The 23,085-nt window shown below is 43.5% G+C and overlaps 1 protein-coding gene across 1 annotated transcript in view; it reads left to right on the plus strand.

The window, feature by feature from the left end:
• Positions 1-23,085, plus strand: part of adgrl2b.1 (adhesion G protein-coupled receptor L2b, tandem duplicate 1) — an 82,075-nt gene that overhangs the window by 53,350 nt on the left and 5,640 nt on the right. Inside the window, exons 7-21 of the mRNA XM_079220064.1 lie at positions 1,461-1,561; positions 3,205-3,390; positions 4,634-4,672; positions 7,718-7,901; positions 9,523-9,645; positions 10,464-10,669; positions 11,132-11,305; positions 12,385-12,594; positions 13,773-13,993; positions 14,779-14,845; positions 17,563-17,654; positions 19,036-19,204; positions 19,916-20,044; positions 21,749-21,845; positions 22,929-23,054. Of these exons, the coding sequence (XP_079076190.1) occupies positions 1,461-1,561; positions 3,205-3,390; positions 4,634-4,672; positions 7,718-7,901; positions 9,523-9,645; positions 10,464-10,669; positions 11,132-11,305; positions 12,385-12,594; positions 13,773-13,993; positions 14,779-14,845; positions 17,563-17,654; positions 19,036-19,204; positions 19,916-20,044; positions 21,749-21,845; positions 22,929-23,054 (2,124 nt within the window). The remainder of the gene's footprint in view (positions 1-1,460; positions 1,562-3,204; positions 3,391-4,633; positions 4,673-7,717; positions 7,902-9,522; positions 9,646-10,463; positions 10,670-11,131; positions 11,306-12,384; positions 12,595-13,772; positions 13,994-14,778; positions 14,846-17,562; positions 17,655-19,035; positions 19,205-19,915; positions 20,045-21,748; positions 21,846-22,928; positions 23,055-23,085) is intronic.

Consider the following 23,085-nt stretch of genomic DNA (forward strand, 5'->3'; position numbering starts at 1 on the left):
TCTGTTTGTCTGGCACATACTGATAGCATCTTTTTTTTCTTTTTATGTAGAGGATATTCTGTTAATAATCTTTGATTTTCCAAACCTTTATGATCCACTTATCATTCTGCCTGCAGGATGCTAGCACTATACATAACTGCTCACCCTACTACTTACGTATGACCTTGCTGTGTCATAGAAATTAATCCAGGTGCATGCACGCGTAAGAAAACGCGTAAGATCAATCGTATTAGATTGTACGAGTATGCACATTTTGTTTTGGCTGTTTTTGCAGCTATTTTTTTTTATCATCTTTATTATTCTCTACTACTAAAACTCTGCAGAGGGTAAACCGGGTTAATGGGGTTTTCTTTTCTTTTTTCTCGCTTTTTTCCCATTAACATTCAAGCGTTTCAGTCACAGAATCACACGCTCAGCATACAAATGATCAGGAACAAAGCTTCAAAGATCCTGACAAATATCTGTAAAAAAAAAATGGCCCTGTCACTTTATTCGTGCTCATTTAGTTAGTTTCTGTGCTGTTTCCATCGTTGCCTCCGTGTACTAAGTCTGTGACATTTCAGCTCGGGGGGCATGTCAAATTTAAAACTATAATTTAACATGATTAGAGCCTGTCACATGCCCGAAAATTGGTAACATTGCTCCTGTTTGTGTGTAATTTGGAAACTCATTTCTTCTTGAGAGTGCATGGGGAGAGAAAAATGCTGTTTCCCTGCTTGCAGAGCATCGACAGCAATGAAGATGATGGACAATATCCGGGGAAGCTAATGAAAGAGAAAGCGCTGTCAACGGTCAATCTCGAATTATTGTCTTAATTACATCCAGACCGTTTACTTCTCGCGTTTAGAATCAATCTCTATTTGGAAGTGGCAGTGAGGGGTACATGATGCTGTTACACCAGTTCAGTTGACAATGATACTCGCACAGGAAGTCTCTCACCGGGTACCTTAACACCTCATCACAGACCGCCGACAGAACTGTCACAACACAAAGCATGGCTATCGGAGGATGAAAGTGAAAAATAAACAATGTTTTGACTGTGGTGGGTGGAAAGGGAGCGGGGTCCTGGATGTACATACAGTAAGTTGTCGCTGTTGTCAGCGTAGCGGTGTTCATTAGGAATAACCATCTCGAAATGCATGGCGTCTACAATGTTTACGATTCTGAAACAGCTTCCAGGCAATAAAAAAAACAGAGTCCATTGTTATTCTCTGTCATTTTGTCCAAGCTATGTAGGACCCTGATGTTTTTAGTGTGCCTTCTACATTTCTTTTGTTCCGTTTTTGTCGACTGTACAAAGCTCGCAGCCTTTTCAAATTGTTTGGAAGCGGTTTTGTTCCTGTCGAGCAGGTTCCTGCCACGGAAAGTCTGTGTGAATGGGGGATCAGCGGGGAGCGACTGTATGTGAGCAAGGTTCTGGATTCCCTCCAACTGTTTGTGTTTATTCTGTGCTACTGCAGGCATCGCCTCCTTCCTCTGCACCGTGGCGGGGACCTGGTGCACCAAAGGTCCGGACCTCAGCAACTGCACCTCCCACTGGGTGACTCAGGTGGCGCAAAAGGTAAGACAGGAATGTGTCAATTACAAAATATAGCGGCAAACAAACATTATGTAATCCTTTTTGTCTCATACCAGCAGAGACGTTGTCAAGGGTAAATATCATAAAAATGTGTAGCTAAAATACAGTGTGGGAGCAGAAAGAAATGAGCCATGAGGATTAAAAGCTAAATTCTGCAATCGGTTGCTGAGAATCAAAGAGCCAGAGCTTCTTTCTTCACTGCCTCTTCTGCTTTGATGTTCTGCAGTCATGCAGGTAGGAATCTAATGGAGACGCGCAGATAAGAGTTTCAGTAGCCTGAGTGGACCCGTAGTGCAGCACAAACACGCAGCATATTGCATTCTGAGGAGGAGATTCCTCCTGACCTGAAAAAACAACATGCAGCAGGTCCAGAGAGGGCTTCTGGGGGCTGACAGGGTGCATTTTGGGAAGTGTAGACGTAGCAGATATTTTTTAAAGTTTACTCAAGAAAAGATGTTTGAGTGTGGGGTTGACAGTATTGTTATATAGAAGCTACTCACAAAAAACAACAGTGATGATAAAGCTTCAGAACGGGGTTTATTCTTTGGGAAAACATTGACGCTGTGTTCGCGGTATGTTGGCGCAGCGGGAAGAAGAATTCAGGAATGTTCGGTTATTATTCCAAGATGGTGACACCCATATCTAACTTCACGTAATGCGAGTACAATATGAGTCTCAGTGAGATTTCTACATATTTTCTCATTATCTCGTGAGACCAGATACCAAAAGTGTACAGTTGAGTTGATTGCATTGAGATTTAATTTGTATTTTGCCAGCGACGGGGGGTTTTTGCAGCCGCTATTTGTTGACACTTCTGTAGCTCTTTCTGCCAAATCGTAGATAACACAGCTGTCAGAAATGTATGATCTATCTGACTCAGAATTACACCTTGGAATCTGAATGGTATGCATGTTGTTCCCACTCAGTCACTCGTAATTATGGCCCGTGTGATATGACATGAACGCTGCATTGGCTTTCTCTTTCTGTGAAGTTTAATTGGCAGTGCAATTCACATTTGTGATTGATGTGTGTGCATTTGTTGCTTCATTTCGTCTTTGTGCAAAATGGAAAAGTAAATTGGTTTTGTGTATAACCCCAAAAGAGTCATACCGTGAAGATTAGCATATGGTGTGTATATGTATGTATGTATGTATATATATATATATATATATATATATATATATATATATATATATATATATATATATATATTATAACAGGATGAAATTGGGTCGCAGCTCAGTTGAGGGAGGCTGGGTGTGAAAAGTGAAACACTTTAATCACAAAATAACTTTTGGAATTCACTGATCACAGATGAGAAGACAAATACTGACAGCTTATTATTGTTGAGGGTACCGGTGTGTTTTCTTTATTTATTTTCTTCAGCTTGTTAGTTACAGTTATGCTATTATGTTCCCTGCTAAACATGCACTCCTCTTTGTTTGTATTCATCCTGCACACAATCACTTTCTTTCTTTCTGAACGAGCAGCGTTGTGAGGGACGATGACTCCTCGGTGTACGTGGGAAAACGTTATTTCAGCTTCAGCTCGCAGAACCGTCTCAGGCCTTCTTCACTGACTCTCTCCCCCGCCCCCTCCCCCGTTATCCTTGGCGCTGTTTTTAGATCCGAAGTGGCGAAAACGCCGCTAATTTAGCCAATGAGCTGGCACGCCACACACAGGGCCCGGTGTTCGCCGGTGACGTGAGCTCCTCGGTGCGCCTGATGGAGCAGCTCGTGGATATCCTGGACGCTCAGCTGCAGGAGCTCAGGCCCAGCGAGAAGGACTCAGCTGGACGCAGCTTTAACAAGGTACTGTGAAATTCCCGTCTAACTTTGTCCCCTTTTTTCGCCTCCGACTCTGTGTCAGCACGACTCAGGACATTCATTAGCGTGGATGCCCACCAAGACACGCAGAGGCCTTCGCTCTCAGCCACATTAATGGGCATGCATGGTCTCAGGTGAGGGGGTTAGGGAGGCGGGTCCAGCAGCTCGTTCCTCCACAGCGCCCTGGTAATTACCGGCTTTGGAAACACAGGCTCACCTGGCAGTTCTTAAAGGAGCTAATGGCCGCGAGCCCCCAAACAGCACAAAGAAAAACTTAATTGCTGACAAGTGTGGAACTGCTTCTGCAGGCACTCAAGAAATCAAGAAAAGAGTAGGCCCGTGAGATGTACCTACGTCTCTCGGCTGGAGGCGGTCCCATGTAGAGATGAGTGACAGTTTGAATAACATTGTTATTCAGATTTCCTCGACGGCAGTTGCTGTGTAAACAAAGGTAAAAGGTTATTTGCACCGAAATGACGCCCCTTGTTTGTACCTTTTATGCTCAAGACAGCTACTTCGCCATGACGCAATTGACTATAAGAGCTCACAGGATTCAGCGTGTGATTGGCTGATGATAAGCAAAGCAACAATGGCGGAAGCTGAAGAACCAAACCGGTGGTTTTATTGTCTTTACTAGAAATCACACCCACGTGATTTGTATTCAAGGAGCTAAAACGCTGGTGTGATTCATGTGTTTCATGTCGTGGAGGTTTTGCAATCTGGATACAAAGAACATTTTAACTCTTTGTTTTCTTCTTCTGTGTGAAAGCTGCGGCATGTGTTTTTCTCCCGTTTGACTTAATTAGGTATAGAGAAGGCCACGTAGTTAATGCCAAGACGCCAACAAAGGTTTTTTTTCGTTAACTAGATTTTTCTCTTCATGCCACGAAAAACAAATGACCTCATCCCACATTGTTTATCCCCCTCGATGTATTTTAAAGCATCACTAATGGGCAGCATCAGAATCTAGTCTCAGCATCTTTTCCCTCAACACTACTGTGTCCTCCCCTCACTTTTAAGCGATCCATATTCAGATTTAGAATTACCCTGAAAATAGCATTTTAGAGCTGACGGAGCATTTCAAGGTTGTGGTTTATAGGCCGGTGCCTTTTTTCTTCTTTTCATTAATTCTGTAATGGTAAGTGGCATGATTGAATGCGTCCTGTGTTCTTACCACCTCTTTCTACAATCTCTCTTTTGTGCTTGATCCTCTTATTGTGTGGAAAAGCTTCAAAAAAGAGAGAAGACATGCAGGGCGTACATGAAGGTATAACTCCTACTGTAGGCTTTCTGTGTTGCTTTTTGTACCCCGTTTCCTAACGCCTGACCAGCAGCATGCAACACTGCAACACTGTGTGTCTCTGTGTCCTTGACTGTCCTTTACAGTGTGTGCCTGGTGACCTGCTGCTTGTACAAGATGTGGCTGCTTCCTCCTCTGACTCGGCTGTCTGTTCTCCCCGTCATTCTGTCCATCTGAAGATGCCACTGTCAATATCACTCTGTCTTTGTCCCGTTTCTCCTCTGTGTGCTATCACTTGTACATCTTTCTTTTTTGTTTTTTCTCTCTCCTCCTGTTCTTCCTCCCCCACTCTTTCTCTCTCTTGTCGGCTTTTCATACATTGTGTGAATAATTGCCTTCCCACGGTCGTAATTGCACCTCCCTGTCAGCCAGAAGTGTGATCAAAGTGGCAGTGTGCTCAATTTTCACTTGCTTACATTGTACAATTTCTCGTCTCCCTTGTCCCCTTAGCAAAAAAAGAGAGTCTCCTCTCTCATTGCAGTTGTGTTTTATCTGTGAGATTAATTTCTGAGCCCATTAATATGTTTGTGTTCCATTCTGATTTTCCAGTCTTCTCCCCACCCCCAGACATTTTTCCCTTTGCTGTGTTGAGTATATTTCCTCGGGTAGGTTCTGCTGAAAGACGAGGGCATGGTGTAAACACTGGGGAGGACATGCATTGCATGGCATAATACAAATGAACAGATTCTGTATTTTTCAGTGGCTCATGGGGCCTCTCTACGAGTTTGAGTTGTTTTTACTTGAGGTCTCATTTTACTGAGAGATAAAGGGCTATACAGTTCCCTCAGCTGACTTGGAGATGCCTTTCTAGCCGTGCTAGCACCATGGCATTATGATGGTTCAAAATAAGTGGTTAATTACGCTTTCATGTGCTGACCTCTGGGTTGACTAAAACATCCAAGGATGTTTTTATGTCTTTTGTTTCTCTATGAACAGTCAGTACAACACTTACAACATAGAGAATGTGATGTGATGTGAGATATTGCAGTCTGTATCAGACATTCATGGTGATCTTCTTCCTTGTCAAAACCCGGCGACTACATTACCCAAAATGCAACTCAACTGCGACAGTTCAGACGGAGATTTAGGGGTCTTGTCGAGGTAATTCATTAAACCTTGCTCCACTCCCAAGACCATTGTGGGCGGGACTTAATCACAATTTGTCTCCAATTACCTTGTGTGTTGTTTTAAAAGATATAAATGAATCAATCATTATTCATGGCACACCTATGCAATCATTGCGTGCTGTGTTTAATACAGTATCGGATAGTTTTCAGATCTTTGGGTTGATTCCTGCAGACCGTGGCGTTAAAAGCTTCGCTCTGTAAGTTTTGTGTGCTGGTGCAGAAATACCTGTCCCCCGTCCGTGTGAAAATGCTTATGGTGCGTGCACAGCTTCACCTGAAGGTCTCGGGTTTGGGGCTCGGAACATATGGCCACCCCGACCGCTGGTCGACCTCTGTTGCCCTTGAAATCAGCCCCTGTTGTTCGCCGGCCTGTTCGCTGAGCTCATTTCATTTCTCGAAGCTGCACGCTCCTCTCGTAGCACCCCAGTGATTTTGTAAAGTGACCTCCAACCAGGCGAGAATTAAACAGGATCCAGTCCGAACACTAATATCTTTCTGTGCGACACAAATTAGAGACAGGCGACTTTTTATCCTCCTTTTGGATTTCATGGGTCCTTTGAGGATGGCTCACCGAGGGGGTGGAGGGGAGGAGGAGGAGGGTGAAGGGCGGGGATCATTTAGTATCTGTCTGGTTGTAATGTCTCCGACTCTGTAATGGCCACTGCTCTCTCTGCTGCTCAGACACACACACGCGCGCGCGCACAAAGCGACTTAACTCCCATCATAGTCACAGCTCACAAGCCTCCAGTTGCCTGCAAGGTCAGGGCCACAGAGATTGATTTCTGTGCTCAGGCCGAGCTATAAAAGACACGCTGAGAGCGCGGCGTCTGGATACAGTCATCACCGCTGCAGTTAATATGAGCTCAGTGGTTAAATGTTGCGGTTAATCATATATTGGTGGAGACTTCGATGATCCCCTTTCTTCTTATTCCAGGCAAACAGATAATCCTGTCTGTGGTCAATTAGTGTTTTGGATAATCACAGCTGTGACTAATTGGTACAGTGAGCGAGGGCTTGTTGTCGCTAATTACCGTTCTCGTGGCGGGCCTCGCCGTGGTTAATGGCACCTATGGTTAAATTGTCACTCTGATTTACCACACCAAGGCTTGAGCTGGATTTCCGAGTCTCTGAACTGTCAACGCTGCGGTCGGGCAGGAGTCATGAACTCTCCCGAGGGTCAAAAGGAAACTTGTTTTATCAACATATGATACTTGTGTGAGTTTTGTGGAATGTTTTGCTTACTTACTGCTTATCAGAAAGCAGGAAATGAAAGGATTTCCATTGAAAACAAGCTGAAATGTTCCCCCGTCTTGACTCAAACTGCCACTCTGGACGTGGATTTCCGGCATAATGCCCACTTTCCTGCAGGAGAGTAGCGTTCGAGGCCATAATGGGCGGATCCCGTCGGGGAAATAATAGTTTTGTTCGTGATGGTAATTGTTCTTTTGGAAAATAGCAGCTTGAAACCAGGAATTGAGAAAGCATCATTGTAGACATCAGTGAAGGGAAGGGGAAAACACATTTGGTTTGCTTTTCCTCTTCCCCTAAAGCACTTTTACATTATTAAAAAAAAAAATTGGTACAATGGAGGCTGCTTAGATTTAGTTTTTTGTAAACAGAATAATAAATAATGCATTCTCCATTTTTTATGATCGTGATTATTTTAGCTACCCTTGACTTTCTTGAACCCTCGTGTCTCCAGTCGGAGTGATCTTGATATTTAAGTGTCAGTCGTTGTCACTGTTGGCCATGCATGCCCTTTTTTTAAAATTATTATTTCTTTCTTTTAATCATTTGCTGCCCGGTCCCCGCTCTTTGTTATTACACTGAAGTTACGATGGGAGGAAACAGCAAGCTGACATTTTACTTGTCTCCATGGATACAGGCGATCGTGGACACTGTCGACAACCTCCTGAGACCGGAAGCTCTGAAGTCCTGGAAAGACATGAATTCAACGGAACAAACGCACGCCGCCACAATGCTGCTGGACACCCTGGAGGAAGGGGCCTTTGTCCTCGCGGAGAACCTGATCGAGCCCGCGATCGTGAAAGTGCCCGCGGAGAACATCAGTAAGTTACTCTCCAAAAAAACCTACAGAACAGGCAGCACTGCAATTACACATCTGTCCGTCACAATTTATGATGCCGGTGGTTTATTCTTTTTTTTCTTTGGCCGTCCAAAATTGTTTCAAAACTGTGTGGTCAAATTACTATCTTTTTTTAGCTTTAAAATGGCCCCAACTTGCCCATGTCGCAATGAATGATTTGTCCTACAAAATATAAGAAGAAGAAGAAGAAGAAAAAAAGAAGCAAATGTGTCCGCCAGACATGGTCTCATTCATTTAAGTCAAATTTTAAAAAAATGTATGCAATAAACTGTCGTATTTTTTCTCATAGCTCTTTGTTGCTATGGTTATGAACTCCCACTCACCCTGTTTTGTCTTATACCTCATTGGTTTTTAATCTTTTTCTTGCACACTGAAGTCACCTCATTGAGTGTGTGCTACAAGATGAACTGTGCAGACCTCTGGGGGGAAAACAAAGAGCCCGGTTGAATGGCATTGTTCCATTCACACAGCACTCTATCGGTTCTCTCTGAGCCTTTCCCATTAAGTGGTAGTTAGCTAAGCTGATAAGGACTAGTTGCTGTGTATCTACCAAAAGCACTGATTAATACATTGTGTAATACGCTGCATATTTGGCCACCTAATCACAGCATTCAGGCAATTTTTATGAGCTCGTCGGGCTCATAAAAACTCTTTATCTGCCAGCGGAGATAATATTCCAGCAGAGAAACATTTTTAAAAAACAGCCATGTGAAAAAACACACAACCTTCGAGTAACAGCTTTCCTCACCTGCCTTGAAGAGTTGGAGAAAATGTGAAAATGATTGTTGCTCCTAATTAGCAGTTTGTCAACGGCAAAACGGCACCTCCAGGTACGCAACAAGAGCAAGAAGAGGGGGGAAAAAGAAAAGGAGAGCAAAGAGATCTAGGGAGGAGGAGGAGGAGGAGGAGGAGGAGGAGGAGGAGGAGGAGGAGGAGGAGGAGGGTGGGTGGTGCAACCAAAGAACAATTCCTCATCTCCGACTGTCAGAAGCCATCTATCTGAGGAAGTGAGGCCGTTTCTGATGGGAGGCAGTGTGCTGATACGTGTGTCCTCCTGACCCTTGAGTAATTTCACACATCAAAGGGAGCACCACCCGGCAGCTGGCATACCGGAGAGAGAGAGAGAGAGAGGGGCTGCCGGAATTTGGAGGATTTTCAGAGATTTGCTCGTCGAGCCCAGAGTTATCTGAACCCACAGGGGGATGGGAAAAGTAAAAGTAAAAGCTCAATGATATTTTTGATCCTATGAATATTTGACATTCATGCTGCAGTAGGCTGCATGCTCGCATTTGCTCATCCTCTATCGCCGCCCTTGTTGTTATTTAATTTTTTCCGCTCTTGCCTCGGAGGCTTTCACAATGCCAACCAGCAGCTTAGTGACATGTTTTTTTTTTTTAAGTAAATGACACTCAACAGGGTCTTGCCAATAAGATTATATTCTGTTACTGGTACAATGAACCTCGAGTCTTTACACATTCCCTGCCGGGCCTTAGAGCTCTATTAAACATGTGTACTGCTTGTGAGATGTTGGCAGGGTTTAATACATCTCTCTCTCTCTCTCATTCCCACCCCGCACCTCTCAGTGTTGGATGTGTACGTGTTAAGCACCGACGGGCAGGTGCAAGACTTTAGGTTTCCTCAGACAAGCAAGGGCGGAGCGTCTCTTCAGCTTTCCGCCAACACGGTCAAAGTCAACAGCAAAAATGGTGAGAAACATGCAATTGCTGCAGAAACATTTAATCATGGTTCATTTTCTGCTTTTTTTTGGGGTGGAGGGGTTTCAGGCGTTAACCGGTGAAAATGTTTCGCAATACTTTTTCCCCACCCAGTTTATGCAGCTTTTTTAAAACACTGGTATAATGTATTCCCACTGCCTTTCCGTGTTTTTTTTTCTGGTGTCACATCCAGCGTTGTTGAGTGAAAGTGTTATGGTGGCTACTACTTAAAAAAAAAGTCTCTCTTTCAAACTCTCAAACCAGAGTTGGTGATTGTTGGAACAGTGGAAAGACTGTAATATATAAAGAGTGGTGAAGGAATGAATCAGCATTTTGGCACTTCCGGTTCCCTCGTGTCTTAAGTCAATAGGTTTTTCTGAGAGGGTTTCTGGTTACCTGATGCCTTAAAAAAGGTCTGTGGTTAACACAAGGTGAAGAGATTTTAAAGTGCTACGATATAAATATATGTCAGTAAATAAATACCCCTCTCAGGAATTACAACCAGCTCTCATGGTGCTAATTCAAAATGGCCTCAATGCTGCCCCCAATGCCCCAACTTGTCTATCATTTTATGGACACAGGGGGCAGCAATGAGCCCCTTAAAGGAATAGTTTGAGGAGAGTGTTATCGACCTTTGCGTCTCAAGAAAGTGAATCATCCTTGTTCCTGAAATGTGGAACTATCCCTTTATGAATCGGGCGCATTCATACAATGAATTAATCCATCGCTTTTTACGGAAGAGATCATTTGTAATTCACTTGTTTGTGCTCCCTTTGCATGTCTCATGATGCCGTTATTGCCGGTCGCAGGTGTTGCCAAGCTGGTTTTCGTGCTCTACAAACACCTGGGGCAGTTCCTCAGCACCGAGAACGCCACTCTGAGGGGAATGGGGGACCTGAACAAACGCAACCTCTCCCTCACCGTCAACTCCCACATCCTGTCAGCCTCCATCACCAAGGAGTCCAGCCGCGTGTTCGTGGCCGACCCCGTCATCTTCACACTGGAGCACCTGGATGTAAGCTTCCTCCTGAGACTCGCCCAGACCACACGCCAGAGCCGGGCTGCCAAAAATACTGAAACAGCTGCACAGGCATTTTCAGTGCAGGGGCAAATGTAGAAAAATGGTTTGAGTAAAGGGAAGGCATCCATTTTTCTGCCAGTGTGTTATGAGTGGTGGGACTAGTTGAGTTAGAGAAGCGAGACGTGCTCGGAAACTGCCATTGTAATCTTTTTATTTCATTATTCTTTCATCCCTTTTCTTTCAACAGCCAATTGTAATTTAAAAATTGAATTGTGCAGATACTAATTGGTAAAACACGCATAAGCACAGTCTACACACCAGGTGCACTGACATCCTGTTTCATACAGCTAGAGATATGAAATATAGAAGATGTGTGTGTGTGTACAGTCATGCATATTGCAGAGTATATTCATGTATGTTTCATCATCTTTCTCTCCCCGCGTTCGTCATTTTTAGAAGGAGCACTACTACAATCCAAACTGTTCCTTCTGGAATTACTCGGAGCGGAGCATGATGGGATACTGGTCCACTCAGGGCTGCAAACTGCTGGAAACCAACAAGAGCCACACCACATGCTCCTGCAGTCACCTGACCAACTTCGCCATCCTCATGGCTCACCGGGGAAATGTGGTAAGTGGCCCGCTCCTTGCGGTTTGCACGCGCTGTTTTTCTGTCTCGGTTAGGTGTCCAAACCGTCTCGCTGACGGATCTGTGCACACACGGCAAGAACAAGAATGGCATTTCAGTGGAGATAATTAGATTATTGCTGGAGGAGAAGGTAAGGGGGGGGGGAGACGAGGAGATAAGAAAGCGAGCTGTCACTTTAAAAGAGCGAGATTGTGGATCAGGGTAGAAAGTGCGTTACCATTATCAGAGGTAATTATATTTTACCTGTGGTCTGTGTCTAATATTCCTCCATGCGTATGTCCCTGAGAATCATGGGAAACGGTGTATCCTCAGTCTTAACTTATGTTCCCACCCCTCTTGAAGCGACGCAGGAATCCATTTGGTCACGAAATGCAATTACAATCCAATTACATGATAAATAGCATGTGTAGCGAGGACCTATAGCAGTAATAAATGTGGAGGATAAGTTTGTGGTTTGTTTAATCATACGTCCCATTTCATGAACTCTGTCCCTGTCATCTGTCTTAACCTCAACCTTAACCACAGCTCGAAAACCAGAGCCCCGGGGCCAGGATTTAGCCTCACACCAATTCCCTGCACATCACCTCGACTGCAACTCCTGCCCTCCAAGAAAATTACAAATATCACAGGAGGAATTGCCTCACTTTCGGGCCACCATGTCCTTGAGTAATATTTTACATGGTCGAGTTTGCTATATTCACATTTGCCAGGTTCCCATCTTGAAACTCGCTCAGTTTTAGATTTTTTTCTTTTTCTTTTTGAAACACGCCGTGATTTGACCTCAAAGAGGAGAACCCACATGTGGACGATGACGCGTCACGTGGTCACTATTTTCTGTGGTAATGTTTTTAAACTGACGTCGCTTTCTGCCACATGGGCGCCATAATGTGATTTATTGACTTTTTTGCGAGAAAAAAAATATATTTATATGACCATTTCTCTCATCAGGGAAAAGACGGAACTTTTGGCAGATATCTATTTGATCTGTCTAACTCACATAAACTCTGTTTCTTCCACTGAAAGAGCATTATTAAGGGACATTTTTGTGTGTTTCTCTGCAGGGGGAGGGCAGCGTCCACGAGCTCCTCCTCACCGTCATCACGCGGATGGGCATCGCCGTGTCCCTCGTCTGCCTCGCCATCAGTCTCTTCACCTTCTGCTTCTTCAGAGGTCTGCAAAGCGACCGCAACACCATCCACAAAAACCTCTGCCTCAACCTCTTCATCGGCGAGCTCGTCTACCTCGTGGGCATCAACATGACGGAACCAAAGGTACCGTGGGAATTGTACTTCAGAGGGTTTTACCATCCCACTGCTGATTATTAAGCTCAACTGCTGTGGTTCACCTTTAAACGCATATATTTATCTTTCCATTGGCTCTAAAGTGGCTGTAATGTTAGCCAAAAAAAGATTAAAATACCACATGTATATATTCTGTATATGCTTGTTCCAACACTTGAAGATCTTTGATGCTGACTGTGAGTGACTCAAGAGGAAGGGTTTTTATTTTCTTTCTAGGCTTGTACTGTTTTATCAGATAGAAATATTCTATGCATGATTTCATATGTCGTTCTCTTACATCAGTTCTATCTTTGGAAACTTTGGGCTCTTCAGTAAAAGTGAAAATAAAACTCTCCGGCTATGAACAAAGCTTAGTTACACAATGTGCATTTTAACGATGGACCCACCAGCTGTTTCTAGGGAAATTGTACATTTTGTACTCTTCTACTTACCCAGAATGAGAAAAACGTATGGACATCTTTGTATGTGTAATATTGTGTGCCGCTTTTTTGGCTCGTGATATTAGCTAAGCTCATTTATTGAATCGGTGCCATTAAGGATAGATAAACATTCTTAAATTCTCAAATATACTATTATTTTGATTTTGAAATATTGCTATTTTATCACCTCATAAAGGTGTTTGCCTTCTGAACCCATCTAGCAACATCAGCATTCATTGGAGCAGTATTTCTGTCCACCTGATAAATGTAGGGCTAATGTTCGCTCTCGTTTTAGCTCTGATTTTGTCTCTAAGGACTCCTGAGGGAGAGATTTGGCTCCTTGGCAGCTAAATGCTCCGCTGTGTTCCCCGTCTAGTAACTAAGTTTCCCTGTGTTCCAGGCAGGTAGTGCACAGTAGGTTTATCAAAGGAGCAGCTGCCTGCTGCTGCTGCTGGTGCTGCAAAAATATTGAGCTGGCATAAAAGAAAGCTCAAGCAACCCCTTTCTCCATACATATATTGATAAAAAATATTGATTTGAGCCGCTTAAAGCATTCTTTGATCCCATAGACAATTGTGATCGAACTAAACTGGTCACCTACACTTTTAAACTCTAAACAAAAGCATAACACATAAGTAGTTCGGAAAGTCTGATTTAACTAACCCCAAAATGTCCCTTTGAAGCTCCCTTACCTTTTGTGTGCAATGTCTGCATGTGTCTCCCCGTCAGCTGGTGTGCTCCATCATTGCCGGCGTTCTCCACTTCTGCTTCCTGGCCGCGTTCGCCTGGATGTGTCTGGAGGGCGTGCAGCTGTACCTCATGCTGGTCGAGGTGTTCGAGAGCGAGTTCTCTCGCAGGAAGTACTACTACGTCTCCGGGTACCTCATCCCGGCGGTGGTGGTGGGCATCTCGGCCGCCATCGACTACAGAAGCTACGGCACACAGCGGGCGTAAGTGGCACATCTTTGTAGAGATTTTTTTTTTCTTTCGCGGAATAACGATGAGGAGCATTAGTCCTCCCTCCTCCCAATCAGCATGCATGTATGTGCTAATGATATCTATATCGCAAAGACTAGTCCACCTCTGCCCCTGTGGTAAATTTACACTCTGACACAGCTGTGACTGGGTGTAAATTTCAGGAGGCTGTGAGCAAAGCTGCAGCTTTAATGAATGCGCTGGCGAGCTGCACCGGCCTGCTGGGTTTTTATTCTTTACATGTAGATAATTGCCACTCTTGTCAGTTAAAAGTTTATGCTCTTCTCCGCTGGTCTTCATCCAAGCAGAAAGCTTCATGATTTGTAAGACCGAAATCCTCTAATTTATGGAATTCAAGCAAATGCTTTTTCTTTTCTTCTTTTTTTCACATTTTATTGCTGTAGTCTTCACTTAATTTCTGCTTCCTGGCGATAAACATGGATCGAGCTGCAATTCATTCTCGGGACTGTCTGCAATATGATGTTTACTGTTCAGAGTCCTGCCTGACTATACACAGTCAGACGTCTCACATTTGTAGACCGTGAAGTCATGACTTCAATAGCCGCTGCCTTTTTTCGACTGCAGCTTCTCGTGGCACGGGGCCAATGCTCCCTCACGGTCGGGGTTTTCTTCTCTGTGGTCGGTGGAGTCTCTCTTCTGTTGTTGTGCCGTATCATCCGGACCCTGATCGATGAGACACAACTTTATTTTGGCAATGAGATGATTTAATGAACTGAATATCACCTTTTGCCCACTGTAGATGCTGGCTGAGGGTTGATAACCATTTCATCTGGAGCTTCATCGGACCTGTAACCTTCATAATCGTGGTAAGTCATAATGTTGTGCACGCGTTTTTTTTATTCTTCTTCTTTTATTTCAAAGGAAATCTTTGGGAAGAGTCTATAGATTTTCCCTCTCTCTTCGTACCGGCAGCCTCTTAGCTCTGCTTTCTCCGATCAATTTGCATGAAAGTAAAGTGGTCCCATTATAGCTGACACAAGGACATCAGTGTCCATTCAGCTATGAAATCCTCTGAAATCAGAATCGGTGCGCAGCAACAACTCAAAGCCGTTTGGTCCTTGCTGTACATCTAGAGGATACTCCCCTCGCGCAATCAAGAGGAGGAATCGTCTCAGGCATGAAGGTCATTCGCTCAGTGAGAAAACAAGGGTGGTGGTAGTGGGCATGGTAGGGTGGGTTGAACATGGAAGTAATGAGTGGGTGGGCCAGACAACCATTATCACAGCTCATAGCCCTGCTGAGGATCATGACACGTCCCCAGCCAATCCCAGCGCACGGACATCTCCATCTTCACCTTTTTAATATTTGATGTGGTGCACCGGGTGTTCTCGGTGCACACACAACACACAACACACGCACATACATGCAAGCAGGCGGGAATGCATGCACGCACCCTCCCCGAAACAAACGCACGTATAGCGTATCCATACAGGCGCCTATGGTGACACACATGTAAATCTGTCCATAGGCTGTAAATACACGCGGAAACTGGGAGAAGTGCTGCGTCGGCACAGTTTTTTTGGCAGAGAAGCGAGAGACCTGAATATTGTAGAGGACGGCCCCTTGGAGACCGGGCATGGTAGTTTGCCTCAGCTTTCTGCAGAGTGCCTGTCTGCCCGTCTGTGTGTCCGTCTGTCTCATCGGATCTGTGTCATCACTTGCATGTGTTAAATGCATCTCCAGCCACTCGACTCATGCAGACGTAAGTCGGCCCCAGTGGCTGGGAGACAAAACTCGGCATTACTCTCTAAGCTGTGATCTAAAAGCCTCTTTCTGTCTTCTTAGCCACTCCTTGTTTTTTTTCTTCTTCTCGCCATCTTTTCCCCTGATGTTGTTGCTTTCCATCTGCTTTCCACTCACATGCTTTGTTTCTATTTAAAGACCCCTTTTCTGTTCCCCCGCTTCCAAACGCGTCCATATGTCGTAACAATGCAAATTCATGAGTAAAAAAAATGTAAAGCCTTTTGATGAACGGAGACTACATTGAGATCATTGCGCTTTGTTTTCTTGTCGACTCGTACTTTTTCTTGTTGTTTGTTTCGCTTCGTGCGCACACGTTTTTAATAATTTAAAAAACACGGACGTAAAGTTGCTTCTCATTTATATTTACAACGTTTACAGACGTGGATTTCAAAAGGTTTAATATGGAGTCAAAAACTGAAGCGCACCTCCTCCTCCTCCTCCCCCGCGATGGCACCGGGCCCTCCGGTGCTCAGAGAGTCGTCCAGAAAGCATGAAAACCTCTCTGGATGTGTTGCTTGAGCGAATGTTTTTCCTGGCTTCAGTAAAAAAAAAAAATCTAAAATATGGCACCGAGCTCCGTTCTTTCTTTTCTCTGTTTTTCTGGAGCTTTTTTTTTTCTCCCCGCGGTGCATCAGGTCTGTTTGGACTCCATCAGATATACATTCTTGTACTTGATGAGGCGTTTGCTCTTCGATATTGACTTTAACGTCAAACCAGACGAGGAACTTTCTCCGCAGCTTGTGTTGAAGGCCAGAGCCGTGTGAAGTAGACCGGAGGAGTTAACCTCTCACCGCGTACGTTATGATCTGCACTGAGCCGTTCAATTTTGATATTCCTCCCAGTAAAGGTATGCTTGTGTTGATGCTAACTATGGAGCCAAAACCACTATGCTGTAGATTAACCAGCATAGATTAAGCCAGCGGGAAATGTAACTACGGGGGCGGGGGGTTGCAGCCAGCGGAGAAATATAACAAATACATTTACACATGAGCTGTACTTTTTTATACATTTCTTTTTATAACACTTCATACTTCTACTCCACTACATGTCAGCGGGAAATATTGTATATTTTGTTATTTAAAAGCTGACAAATTAGGAACAGATGAAGAGCTCATAGATGATCATTTGTTACTGATTGAAAAATCATGGTGGAGCCGAAAGGATGAGTTGATTAATCAATGCTCGACACAAAATCAATTGACAACTGTTATGATAATAATCGTCTTTCATGGTTCCATTTGAATATTTGCTGCTTCTCCGTTCAATTCTGTTAATAATCAATTAGGAAAATGTTATTTAATCTTGTGATATATATATATATATATTTATATATATATATATATATTGGGCTTGTACTGTTTGTTGGACAAAAGAAACATTGTGCAATAGTTTTTTAATTGTTACAAAACAAACAATTAATCAATTATTTGAGAAAAAAATCCATAATGACAATATTTTTTGCAGCATTAAATAAAATGATTTAAATTAGTTTCACCTCAACAAACTCAAACAGTAAACTTAATTAATAATCGAATGCTATAAAGTCACACATTTTTCTACACATACTATACATATATAATATTCTTTTTTTTTATATATATACCTAAAGTACATTTTTCTGATTGCATACGTTCAAATGCAGACGTATTTATTCAGTGTGATACTTGTACTTTAACTGAAGTGAAGGGTCTGAGTATGCCGTCCGCCCGCTGTCAGCGACAGGAACCGGATGCCTTTCTAAGTGCAGTCTGTTAACCCTGATCCGCGTCTGTTTTGACAGGTCAATGTCATCTTCCTGGTGGTGACGATGTTCAAGATGGTGAAGCACTCCACCTCCATGAAACCCGACTCGTCCCGGCTGGGGGGTATCAGGTGAGGGGTGTAACTCTGGCAGATTAGGTGGCCGCTCTGTGGTTTGCATGCTGTGTGTGTGTGTGCGTGTGTGTGTGTGTGTGTGTGTGTGTGTGTGTGTGTGTGTGTGTGTGTGTGTGTGTGTGTGTGTGTGTGTGTGTGTGTGTGTGTGTAATATGCACCATTACTGCTTTTGCTTCCCCTCCGGTATTTTAAAAGCCACATTTGACCAACACATTTATTTGATTTCCTTTTCTCTTATACCCGACTGAACCAATATTTTTCCCCTTCCAGATTTTTTATTTCGTCCCGTATAGACGCTGCCTTTTTTAGTTCCTTTTTATGATTTCACTATTTGCACTACGCAGGGTTATATTGCCTTTTTTTATTTCTTCATAACTGCATTGACCTCCTCGGTATCTATTAGATTCCTATATGCTGGCATAGTTTACAGGCTTCCTTCGGAAGACGTATTCCACCACATGCCTTATAGATTTAAAGATGCTAAAAAAAACTAAAAAAAATGGGGAAAAAGCCTCCTCCCCCATCTTTCCGTTTCAAGTGGGCTGCATTTGCTCGATAAAAAGGTCCCCGTCCATTTCTGTGCCTGGGTTCTTGTTCAACAATGCGTTTGAGAGCAGGCCAGCATATGCTATGTGGGCGCTGCTGTTTAGGCAGCTGCTGATTTTGGTCCAGAACAACCCCCCCAAAAAAAAAAAACATTGACTAAGGTTTGTTTTTGGCACACAGAAAGCATTTGTGGATGCTGGATTTCACACCATCATCTCCAGAAGTCAGAACTCATTAACTGTCACTAATTAGGGTCTACCTCAAATCAGCTATGTAATTAGTTTCTGTGTCAAATGTGATAACTCGTACTAATAAAAAAAAAAGAAGCGAAATAATTGGTTGCACTTTTGTGTGATTATTCAGACCCCAACAAATGTATTCCTGTTTGTTTTAAAACAACAAAAAGCTGGACAGCAAGTCTAATCGGCCATCACTCTTATGTCCCTGTGACCCGTTTCTCAGTAACACGTTGTCCCATCTCTTCCCTCCTTGCTGTGTCTCGGTCAGCGCGGCTCACTTCCCTCTCGCGCATCAATAAGGAATAGCCGTCGTCATCGACTGTGACGTTATCTTATTTCCTCTCGGCTTTCCTGGAAGCGGCCGAGGGGAAAAACCTGCTGCGTTTGCATGCTTTTAAGCCAACAACTCCAAAGAGGACCAGGGAATATATTTTTTGACTTTGGTGTCAAATACCAAATGCACATTCATTCATGATGCAAAAAAGCTTTTTTTTTTTTTTTAAACCAGCTGCTGTCCAGGAGCAGAGAAACATCAAACCGACTGCAACTTTGCAGGTTCCCTCATTAATTTCCCCCCTTTGGTTCTTGCTCAGGTCGTGGGTGTTGGGAGCCTTCGCCCTACTTTGTCTGTTGGGGCTCACGTGGACTTTTGGCTTGTTCTTCCTCAATGAATCGTCCATTGTGATGGCTTACCTCTTCACCATCTTCAACACTCTGCAAGGGATGTTCATCTTCATCTTCCACTGCCTCCTCCAGAAGAAGGTATGAGTTCTGATGTTGTTAGTCGTTTAATTGATTAGTCGAACAACTGATTTCAAAGTTGTTTTTGAAGCAAAAATGCAAACAGGTTCTTCCAGCTTCTAAAGTGTTTTTCTTTAATTAAAAAGTTTTTGGATGAAAAATACATCACTTTAGAAATGATCTAATTTCATAGACCAATCAAATAATGAGTTAACAAAAAATGATTGCCTGATTAAACTACAGTATAATGGAGTCAATTAATAAAATATTCAATTGACAGAAATGTATTAAACATAAAAAACACTTTTTTGCTTTTATTTGTCTTAAAGTAAATTGAGGTTTTGGGGGTTTCAGACATTTCACATCACCTTTTGGCTCAGGAAACCTTTAGAAAATGAATTGATCGATTAACTAACGTCGTTAACTGTTCATGAAAATCATCATCAGTTGAAGCCATACTGTCGTAAAAACTCAATCATGGCACTTCCTATTTCTTTCCAAATCTATCTAATCACTGCACTGCAACTCTGGATACATTCTTGCTTTCCACTTGCATCGCAGTGCACATGAATATGTTATCAGAGTTTATTATCCCCGTCCTTACAGATCCGGCATTTAAACAGCTGTCAGCCGGATGGCATTTGATAAAGATTAGGGATTTGCATGTCCCGTGGCGGTTTGTGTGGCTGTCGAGTTGCTCAGTCCGTCCTAATCTTTTTGTTCCTCTTCCAGGTCCGCAAAGAGTACAGCAAATGTTTCCGTCAGTCCCAGTGCTGTGGCGCGCGACCGTCGGAGGGACCGCACAGCGCAGCCAAGACGGCCACGTCCCGCTCCACGGCCCGCTACTCATCTGCAACCCAGGTGCGTGTCCACCACGGGGGAATCAGATAGGTCGGGGTTTAGGAGCGTGCCAAAAGGTTGTATTAAAACTGATTCAAGTGCATTTATGTCAGAGGAATCCCTTTTACTTCTTTAAACAGTAAGCAGGGTTCTTACGGTCATGGAAAACCTGGAAAAGTCATGGAATTCTAAAATGGTTATTTCCAGGCCTGGAAAAGTTCTTGAAAAAAATTAAATCCTAAAGGTTTTGGAAAAGTCATGTAAATGTGTTATATTCATGTGTTCATGACGTTCATTTACGCTGAGTTTGAGATAATGAATGTGCTTTTAAAAGAAAGACGCTCAAAATATAAGCAGGCATACATACAGGCATGTATATAAATGTTTATTCTTTTAATCAAACTATTGTCATTCATTTGTGTCATTTAAGGTTTACTGTATGCTTTGGAATTCTCATTGTTAGTTTCTCACTTTTTCATGTTTACACCGAGATTTCACAAAATGTTTGGTCATAATTTGGTTTAAAGTCATGGAAAAGTCATGGAAATCCATTAGCCAAATGTGTACGAGTAAGTCTGGTGATGATGTTTAGTTTTTAATTGTAAACAAATCCCATTAAAATAAATCCCCAAAATGAACCCATCCGACAAACAAGTATTTGTCTTCATAGCCAAAACCTGATAAACTGTGGCTTCTTTCTCTGAGCGGAACAACTCCCTTATTGTCCCTTCACTATAACGAACATTGGCACTTCAGTTTATTTTGAGTGGTGTAAATACTCACTAGAGCACCAGCTGAAAATAGTCCCCAATAAGGCACCATTTACTACTGTTTATGCAGTGTATGGTAAAAACTACAGTGCCCAGATGTTTAAGGAAATCACTCAGCCTTTTTTTAATGATGAAGGTTTTTATTGGTAACCCGTCTTCAAAGATTTATGTCCTCAGACACAAATGGCCTTTTGGCTGAGAGCCACAGAGAGGCTGGGGGAAGTTGGACAGTATTGATGATTCTGGTATTTGCACATGATTTGTGGACAATAAGAAACGTATAGGATGTCATCCTTTAGTAAAGACTCTAAAGCCGAGATTCTCGATGCTTTCATACAGAAACAGGGTTTAAACCTTTCAATGGAAATATCACTACAGTACTTTGTGTCACACTTAAGGCTTCACATTGTGACGTTTGGCTTTGTTAACCTGCCACGATTATATGTGAAGAGATGTGAAGGATTTTCTTTACAATACAGTGCAGTGTAGCGAGCAGACAGACAGCAATAATCTATTTAACGTTCTCTTTCTATACCTGTTTCCATGACCCTGTTTGAAAAGAGAGAAACCGAGAGAAATCTGGAAAAAAGATTATGTTGAATTGCACACACCGGTCTCTGATCTCTTCTATTGATACTTACCCACTATGAGAACTATCTACATTTTGGAAATTTGTTAGCGGCTTCTGCTCCAACTCTCCTGAGAAAAAGCAGCTGCTGTGGGCCGATTACAGTTTCCTTTTTTTTGGGTATCGGTTGGATCGATAGCGCGTGCGAAAGCCTTTTGTTTCACCGGAGCAGGACCATGTCATCAGCGGGGTGCGAGTTAAGTCTTGTACACAAGAGCAGCGTCCCGAAACCCACGTATAGCTCCTCGATGCGCAGGGCCAGAAGCCTTTGAATAACTGCGGCACCACGTCGAGTTCTGATCAATGGCTGCTTTTCTCTCCACCCAGAGCCGCATAAGGCGGATGTGGAACGACACTGTGAGGAAGCAGTCGGAGTCCTCCTTCATCTCGGGAGACATAAACAGCACCTCCACACTCAACCAGGGTAAGCAACCGTTTCTTGTGCCGCCACCAGAAGAGAGACATGTGGCATTTTCTTTGTAATGCCGCTCCGAATTCATAATAAAAAACACTTCAATGGATGCAGCGTACATGGCTGGGGAAACAGAGCAAGATAACACCCGATTTTAATGTTGCATCTCTCTTTATGTTAAGCTAAAAATACATTTAAACAAGTCTTAAATGCAGCCTGTGTACCAAAGTTCACAGCATTTATTTTTCCCTGCACTTCGCTGCTCGGGTGGATCGTCTTAAAAGGCGCCGAGCAGCAGACAGATAGAGGTGTGATATTTAGTCGTGGCACAGCATGTTACGGATGAGGTCTTGACTTCAGATCGCAGCCTTCCCGAACTCATCTGCGTGATTGTCAGGATGAAGGTAAAGGTGGAGGAGACGAGCAAAGTCAGGCGGAGGTCAGAGCAGGTTTTTAAGAGGCTGCAGACTGTACCAGCGCAGACTTCTCTGTATTTTTTTCCTTCTTTTTTTTCAACACACATGCCAGGACAAAGTTTCTCAGCGATCCATCCGAATGACCGAGGATTGTTATTGTTATTACATTCTTGAGGATTTACACAAGCATGCTCAGGATGATAGGGATGCTGTATTATTCATGGCAGGCCACTTAGACGTGTTATGTCTAGTGTCCCCGACTGGATGAGTTTGTTTAGATGGATTTGTTTCACATAAACACTGCAGCTGATTGTGCTGCTACGCTTTGGTCAACGCTTGTCGCGATAATGCTGTTTGTCAGCCACATCGGCTGACTGTTTGGATAACGTCTTGCCTTGACCAACGTTTCTATGGCCGCTTTGTGTCCATAATAGAAGGCAGACGGATCGGAGGTCGTAAATCTTTTTGCGGTGTCAGACTTTGGACAGCGAATGTCAGTGTTTGCTTATGTGGACGGCTATCCAGCGCAGCACCACAGACCATAAAGTACAGTACCTCAAGCTCTGTTTTCCTCAACTGTTTCCCCCCCCCACCCCTCTCTCTCTCTCTCTCTCTCTCTCTCTCGCTCTCGCTCTCTCTCTCTCTCTCTCTCTCTCTCTCTCTATTCCTGTTATTTCAGGGATGACTGGCAACTACCTCCTAACTAACCCTCTCCTCCGAACCCACGACACTAACCCTTATAACAACCTCCTGGCCGAAACGGTGGTGTGCAACACCCCCTCTCCACCCGCCTTTCACTCCCCAGGTGCACGTCCACCCTCCGCTTTTATTCTTGC

Source organism: Taurulus bubalis (genome assembly GCF_910589615.1).
Source record: "Taurulus bubalis genome assembly, chromosome: 1".
Classification (NCBI taxonomy): Eukaryota; Metazoa; Chordata; class Actinopteri; order Perciformes; family Cottidae; genus Taurulus; species Taurulus bubalis.